The sequence below is a fragment of the Arachis hypogaea genome, chromosome 11 (genome assembly GCF_003086295.3).
Source record: "Arachis hypogaea cultivar Tifrunner chromosome 11, arahy.Tifrunner.gnm2.J5K5, whole genome shotgun sequence".
NCBI classification, from domain to species: Eukaryota; Viridiplantae; Streptophyta; class Magnoliopsida; order Fabales; family Fabaceae; genus Arachis; species Arachis hypogaea.
The window spans coordinates 22,504,357-22,513,052 of NC_092046.1; the positions used below are offsets into that span (position 1 = coordinate 22,504,357).

The 8,696-nt window shown below is 28.7% G+C and overlaps 1 protein-coding gene across 1 annotated transcript; it reads left to right on the forward strand.

Annotated features, from left to right (window-relative positions):
• Positions 1-3,572: 3,572 nt before the first annotated feature.
• Positions 3,573-4,958, forward strand: LOC112721138 (UDP-glycosyltransferase 84B2-like). The gene has a single exon (XM_025772206.1). The coding sequence runs from the start codon at positions 3,573-3,575 to the stop codon at positions 4,956-4,958; it is 1,386 nt and encodes a 461-aa protein (XP_025627991.1).
• The last annotated feature ends 3,738 nt before the right edge of the window (positions 4,959-8,696 follow it).

Sequence of the window (8,696 nt, forward strand, 5' to 3'; positions counted from 1 at the left end):
GACGAATATCTCGGAGTGTGTGAACTCAATCCTAAAGGGTGTCAGAAACCTCCCTGTATGCTCGTTAGTGAAGGCAACATATGGAAGGCTTGCGGAACTCTTTGTTCGCAAGGGGAGAGAGGCTGAGGCACAGATGGGAACCGGACAGCAATTCAGTCAGTACTTGATGAAGTGTATAGAGGCCAACTTGAAGACCGCGAGGTGCTTCACGGTGACTTTGTATGACCGGGATAACTCCGAGTTCACCGTAGCCGAGACAACTCCGACGGGCTCTTTCTCATTGGGTACCTACAGAGTATCGCTTGCGTCTCGGACCTGTGACTGCGGGTACTTCCAGGCACTTCATTTCCCGTGCCAGCACGCACTTGCCTGCTGCGCCTACTCACGGGTTACCTGGTCCTCTTATGTTCACAGCGTGTATCAGATTAGTTCAGTGTTCAGTGTGTACCAGATGGGATTCACACCGCCGATACCGGAGGGCTTCTGGCCACCTTACGACGGGCCAACCGTGATTCCGGACCCTGCCAAGAGGCGTGCGAGAGAGGGTCGTCCGAGATCCACTAGGATACGGACGAATATGGACGAGGCAGATTCGAATCGGCCAAAGAGGTGTGGCCTTTGTCGCCAACCCGGACACACCCGCCGGAGTTGCCCACATCTTGGAGGACCATCTCACACGGGAGCCCAGTAGTAGCGATCTTGTTATTGTTAGTGCTTATTGATTTTTTTTTTTCCTGTTACATGTTATGTTAGAGGACTTATGTAATCTGTTGATCTTTTTACCTTCTAGTAATGAAAAAGTTGCATCTGAATTTGAATATAGCTAGAAATCCCATAAATGCAAAAGTTGCTAACTAAAGAGTTATATGATTCAATGATAATACATATTCACTAATCCACTAGGTAAATACCAAATTTTTAAGTACAATAAGATGAAGAAACAACAAGGAAAAACAGCTCTAAAGTAACAGTGTGATTTGAACTCCTTATATAGCCCAATCACTAGTAATTCGAACCAGTGTGGTTCGAATTACTAAGAACGCAGCTTAAGTGTAATTCGAACTAGGGTGGTTCGAATTACTTAAAAACCCTAACTTACCTATAATTCGAACTAGGCTGGTTCGAATTACATGCATTGCTAGTTCGAACCAGCCTGGTTCGATTTACCATCAACTCTTTCTTCCTAATTCGAACTGGCCTGGTTCGATTTATTTGTAAATGCAGTTCGAACTAGCCTGGTTCGAATTACATTAAAATACGATTTGACTTATTGCTGAATCGATTTTCCTTTTGGCTCATATACGTAAATTTAAAGTGATGTTGGTTTATTATGGTGTTTTGCCCTAACATATATGTAACGTATTTCAGGAATCCCTGAAGAAGATTGCTCTCACTTGAATGAATGTTTTCCTGGCAATGAAGAAGGATCGTGAAACAGATAAAGCTTTTGGATGGGTGCTTGAAATGTAATCATTGTCCTTCTCTAGATTCAGGAGAAACTTTTTTTTTAATGAATGTTTCCTGTCATGAATTCACACATGTAAAAAATTACATGATTATAATGAATACTTGAATGATAGAAATTGAATTTTGTATATACTGATTTCTGTTTTATTTTAGCCATTTTTTAAATGTTCTTAAGGTATTTTAAAATTAAAAAAAAGAGAGAATGTATTTTTGGTACAATTTGTATATAAATAAATAAAAGAATGTTAGTGACAAAATAAAAGGGATTATAAGAATATCTTTCATTGAATATTTATAGTTTCATCAAATTTTTAATTAGGTTCTTATATTTTTTTTCTTTTCAATTGGGTCCCTAAGGGTATACAAGTAATTTCACAATTTACTAACAGTTTTTTGACGTTTAACGTTAACAGGGACTAAATTGAAAAAAAAAAATAATGTATAGGGACCCAATTGAAAGGAAAAAAGTATAGGGACCTAATTAAAAATTTTGCGAAACTATAAGGACCAACAGAGTAATTAAACCTAGAATAAAATATATCTTTTAAGCCATTTTCATAACATCTTTTAAGCTATTTTTTAAAAAAAATGCCTTAAAAATGGCATAAAATTATTTTGTATTAGAATAAAATATATTTTTAAAAAAATGGCTTAAAAGATGTATGAAATATATTTTATTCTCATAACATCTTTTAAGCCGTTTTTTAAAAAAATGGCTTAAAAATGGCTTAAAAGATGTTATGAAATATTTTGTATTAGAATAAAATATATCTTTTAAGCCATTTTCATAACATCTTTTAAGCCATTTTTAAAAAAAAATGGCTTAAAAAATGGCTTAAAAAATGACATAAAATTATTTTGTATTAGAATAAAATATATTTTTTTAAAAAATAGCTTAAAAGATGTTATAAAATATATTTTATTCTCATAAAATATATTTTTTAATTGTTTTGTATGAAATAAAATATTTTCTTTCATTTCTAAATTATTATTGACTATGTTGAGTATTTTATTTAAAATTTGAGTACATGCATGTATTTACCTAAGTTATTAGAACATTACAAATTTTTATAGTACTCCTAACAATTTTTGAAGCCATTTTTTTAAATTATTTTCTATAAATGTAATCGATCAAAATTTATTTTCTATAAATATTATTTTTCACAATTAAAAATATTATTTATTTTTGTTTTCTTTAATCATACTAATTTAAAGTCAGTTTTTTTTTTTCGGTCACCCAAAAAGAATAATAGAGACACTGACGCATGATGTATATATATATATATAGAAATTCTTGTGCAATTAATTTCATGTAAAATTGATAATTGAGAGTCGTTAGATAAAAGTTTAGTCAAATTAATTATATTGTTTAACGACTCTCAACTATCAATTTCATGTAAAGTTGATTATATTTGAATTTTCACTATAAATTTTTTTACAATTAAAAGTAATTATTTATTTTCCTTTTCTTTAGTCATACTAATTTATCATTAAATTCAATTTTTCTCGGTCACCGAAAAAAATTAAGTTTTATTCCATACACCCATACTAGCATTGACCTGTATGCTCCAAGAAAAAAAAAAGTAAAGAAAAAGAATAATAGAAACACTGCCCCATGCTGTGATGTAAATTGATATATATATAGTAAAAAATCAGGTGAAGTCAATTTCACGTAAAGTTGATAATTAAAATCGTTAGATAAAAATTTAATTAAATTAATCATATTATTTAACGACTGTTAATTTTGCCATAAATTTGAGTGTACCTAAATTTTCACCATATATAAATTCACTGCAATTGTATCTACCAAGTCCTGCGTTAATCATCGTATCATCTTGCCGTTAATTTTAGGGTGGAAATTCAGGTACAGTCGACTTCACGTGAAGTTGATAGGTGAGAGCATTAGATTAAAATTAAAATAAAGTTGAATGCACATGAGTTTCTACCTAATTTTAGTACTCTTCCTTCGCCAATCCTATCTTCTATTCTTATCCTTAATTTCCATACTCTTAAATGTAATTAGTCTTCAATGGCAAAACACATTTTGTCACTTTTGTGCCCGCAGAAAAAAAATGTCTTCATCTAAAAAAATGATCAATGTCTTAATGGTGTCACCAACTCTTCAAGGCCACCTGAATCCAACTCTCAATTTTGCAAAACGCCTTGCATCAAAGGGTGTCCACGTCACCTTAGCAATACCCGAAGAAACACCTCACCGTTTCCAAAACCTCAACACCCAAGAAACCAATTCCCACCACAACAACAACCCATCAAAGATCCAGCTAGAGTACTTCTCTGATGGCCTTAGCATCGACCATGATCGCAGCAAATACCCCGCGACCTTCATTGCTTCCTTGGAAACCAAAGGTGCGGAGAATCTTTCGAACCTCATGACCCACCTAAAGAAAAACGATCGAAGCTTCTCGTGCTTGATCACAAGTCTTTTTATGCCGTGGTCAGTGGATGTTGCCGTTTCTCATGGAATTCCTTGCGCTGTGCTTTGGCCCCAAGCTTCTGCTCTTTTTTCCATTTACTATCGCTATGTATGCAACGCGAACCATTTTCCCGACATGGAGAATCCAAATGAGACCCTTCAGTTACCCTCACTGCCGATGCTAAGGGTCCGAGAACTTCCTAGTGTTTTACTTCCTTCTTGCCCTCCCTACCTCAAGAAATTGCTGATGGATTTTAAACCAATCTTGGACAAAGTGAAATGGATTCTAGGATCTTCCGTTTACGAGTTTGAAGAGGAGATAGTGAACTCCATGGCTTCACTGAGCGGTATCCTTACCATTGGACCCCTTGTGTCACCTTATTTGTTAGGACAAAAAGAAAGTGAAGATTCTGATGATCTTAGTGAAAATTTTTTGAGACCAGAAGATTCTTGTCTACAATGGCTTAATGAAAAGGCAACTAGTTCGGTTATCTACGTGGCATTTGGTAGTTTAATGGAGTTTTCACAGAAGCAAATGGATAACATCGCAACTGCTTTGAAGAACACAAAGAAACCATTTCTCTGGGTGATTACGCCACAGAAGGGTGGTGCTGAATTGCCGCAAGGGTTCTTGGAAGAAATCAAAGAAATGGGGTTAGTGGTGACATGGTGCCCTCAGGCGAAGGTGCTAATGCACCCTGCGGTGGCTTGCTTTGTAAGCCACTGCGGGTGGAACTCAACCCTGGAAGCGGTAACGGCCGGCATACCGATCGTTGCCCTTCCAAACTGGTTGGATCAACCGACGAATGCTAAGCTTGTAGAAAATGTGTTTAAGACTGGGGTGAGGATGAGGATTGGGGAAGAAGAAGATGGGGTTGCGAGCGCTGAAGAGGTTGAGAGGTGCATTACGGAAGTCATGGAGGGTCCCATGGCTGAAGAGATTAAGATGAGAGCAGTGGGGCTAAAAGAGGTTGCACGGAAAGCGATGGTGGATGGTGGTTCGTCAGATAGAAATATCAATCGGTTTGTCACCGAAATTTCTGGAAAATCCACTTAGAATAGTCAAGTTGCATTTGAAAAATGGAGGCCACTCAGATAAAGACGTCTAAAACGTCTTTTTTTTTAAAGATGTTTTCATGTTGTGTTTTAATTGGTTTCTATATAATTTATTCGGTGTTCCTCATCATATATTATTAAATTCTTCAAAAGATTTTCTTTCCAAAAACAATAAAAAATATTTAATTTAGACTAAAACAAAAAGGTAATAGATTAACTATTAGATTTTTTTTAAAAGATTATTTACAAAAAAAATATATCACATTCATAAATATATATATATATATAACAAGCTCTTAAAATTTTTATAAATAAAAAAAGAATTAATTTTTATAAATAAAAAAAGAATTAATTTTTATTAGTATAATATATAAAATAATTACTATATTATTATTATATTATAGATTAAAATTTACTAATTTAAATTTTGTTTTTATTTTTAATATAAGCATTAGAAATAAATAAAATTTTTATAACTAAATGTAGTGTAACAAAATATATAATATTAATTAGTCCTTAAAAAATTCAAAAAAAATAGTTTCTTTCATTTTAGTAAAATAACTATTTATTAAAGTAGACAAATTAATTATTTTCTTCTCATATACAGTTTTTTTAAGACATAAAAGTAATTAATTAGGACATTGGTTAAGATAATTAAAGTCACTATTTCATTAAATTTTTAATTTAAAGAAAAATCCTAGTTAATTTTGGTATAGAAATTTCGAATTTGAAAATATTGATAAAAATTATGTTGAATTTTGATTTATTTGATTCTCATTTAAATTAATCACTACATAAGTTAAAGTTCTATTTTGAAGTTATATTCGAGCTTTAATATGATTTTTAAAGTTTCAATTTACTTAGTTTGATTTTCTAACTTAGGTATCCGTGACTCATATTAGGGTTTTAAGTGTTTAGTTGAAAAAAAAATAAGGTAAAAAAAATTTCAATTGTCACATCAAACAGTCGCTAGAATGTATAATGTAACAGTCGTTAGTCCATCTCAGCATGTCGTTAACGATTTTGTGAGACAGTGACAAAAATAAGATTAGGAACCAATGTGAGTCATAACTATTAAGTTGGGAGACTAAATTGAGTAAATCGAAATTTTTGAAATTAGATTGAAATATAGTTGTTAGAACCGAACCAGTGATCGAACCGGTCAAGCTACTGGTTTACTGGTTTATTGGTTCAACCGATAAATCACTGGTTGAACCGATAAAACCGGTCTCACGTAAATATAAAATATAAAATAGTTAAAAACTTAAAATTAAAATTGAAATACATATCTTCACTAACATTTTATGAAGAATCAAGTCTCAACTTCTAAAAATAACTAATATAAAAAAAATCATAAAATTTTAATACTACAATAGTATCTTATTTTGACACAATAAAAAAATAATTAATTCACAAAGTCTATCATCTAACTATAATATCAGTAGATTTTAACACTAATATCAAAACAAATAACCTTAATCACAATACTAGCAATAAAATAGATCAAGTAAATTAATAAATTTTTAGTGAAATTTATATTTATATTAATAACGGTATATAATTAAAATATAATTAATTTTAAAAATAGAAAAAACAAAAATTAAATTAAATTAGATATTTATGTATACTATATAATTAGTATTTGTCAAATATAATACTTAGAAGTGCAATGGTTAAGTGGCAAGTAGAAGTTGCTTTTGCTTTGCATTGGTTCTTACCGGTTCATACCGGTTTTATTCCTTAAACGGTCCAAAGAGTAAAACGAACCGAACTAGAATTCGGTTCTAGTCCGGTTCACTAGTTTTCCGGTCGAACCAGCCGATCCAATTCGGTTTTTACAACTATGGATTCAAATACGAACATAATATCAGAGACCAATAAGTATTATCTCTTTGTTGACAATTAAGTTGTTTTAATGGTAATTAAGATCTAATAATGGTTTATAATAAAAGAAGCATTCTTTTGCAACAATGAACCAGTATCTGATCTGTAAGATGATCGAATTGGATCCACACTCTAATCATATAGAAGTAAATATGTTTACAAAAGTAAACAAAAAAAATTATTGACTTTGTTTAAAAATAAAATTTTTAAATATTTTTTTATTTTATGGATATATTTGATATCTGATCCAAACATAAAAAGTGCGAATATCGAATTTGTTATCAATTTTTGTAGTGTTAGCCCTCATATTATCAATTTGATTCATATATAATTCGGATGATAAATTATTTGATGACGTGCTTCCTTTTTTACTGTGAGTCTGTGATATACTTGTTTATTATTATTATTATTATTATTATTATTATTATTATTATTATTATTATTATTATTATTATGTACATTAAAAAATAACAGGCCAAATTATTACCATAACATAATAGAAGTATGGAAGTTTAGCATTCTTCTCTAATGGAAGAAACAAAATTATTTTCAATAGTTTATTTAACGTTTAGTAGAATAAAAATAAATTTTATTAGAATAAATTTTAGTACGAGTTTAATATTTTTATTCGTCATAAAATATTTATAGAATTACTCGTAGATAAATTTTGGAAAAAAGAAAAAAAAACATGATTTTTAATTTTATTTTTTAATAATATTAATTTTTTACCGTATATAATTATTCAATTATTCTTTAATCATATATAAATAAATTACTCTTAATAAGATTTTTTTGTGTTATTTAATTATCTTTTTTAAAAAATAATTAATTATTTAAATAATTAAACTTTTCACAACAAAAATAATAAAAAAATTATGAACAAAAAAAATTAACTATCCTGATAATTTTTTGTATTTTTATTCATATTTTAATTATAAACATAAATATAATTTAATTATATTATTTATGAAATGTGACTATAGATGTAGATAAAATTTAGTTATATTACTTATATATAGTTTCATTGTATTGTATTACTTATAAGGTTAGATTATAATTATGACAATAGAATTGTTCTTGTATTTTTATATGTGTGACTAATTGGTGGTGTTAAAACCTTACTCTTAATTATAAATAAGGTTTATAATTTAAAAAATCAAAGACTCAATTAAAAAGATACGAAAAAAATGATGTTAAAATATTCTAACTCTTTAAAATAAAAATATTCGAAATTCAATTAAAAATTATTTAAAATTTAAACTCAATAAAAATTTATATTCAATGTGTTTTGTATTAAATATATTTAATAACCTATTATATCATATTGGTTGAAATTAGTTTTTATAATGTTGATTTTTTAATAACACTTTATTAAAAAAATTATCTTTTCAGAATTTTTTAAAAACTAATTAATATTATATATATTTTGTTACATTACATCTTGTTATAAAAAAATTATTTATTTTTAATGCTTATATTAAAAATAAAAATAAAATTTAAATTAGTAAATTTTAATCTATAATATAATAATAATATAGTAATTGTTTTATATATTATACGAATAAAAATTAATTATTTTTTTATTTATAAAAATTTTAAGAGCTTGTTATATATATATATATATATATGATGAATGTGATATATTGTTTTATGTAAATAATCTTTTAAAAAAATCTAATAGTTAATTTATTAACATTTTTGTTTTAGTTTAAATTAAATATTTTTTATTGTTTTTGAAAAGAAAATATTTTGAGGAATTTAATAATATGTGATGAGAAACACCGAATAAATTATATAAAAACCAATTAAAACACAACATGAAAACATCTTTAAAAAAAGACGTTTTAGGCGTCTT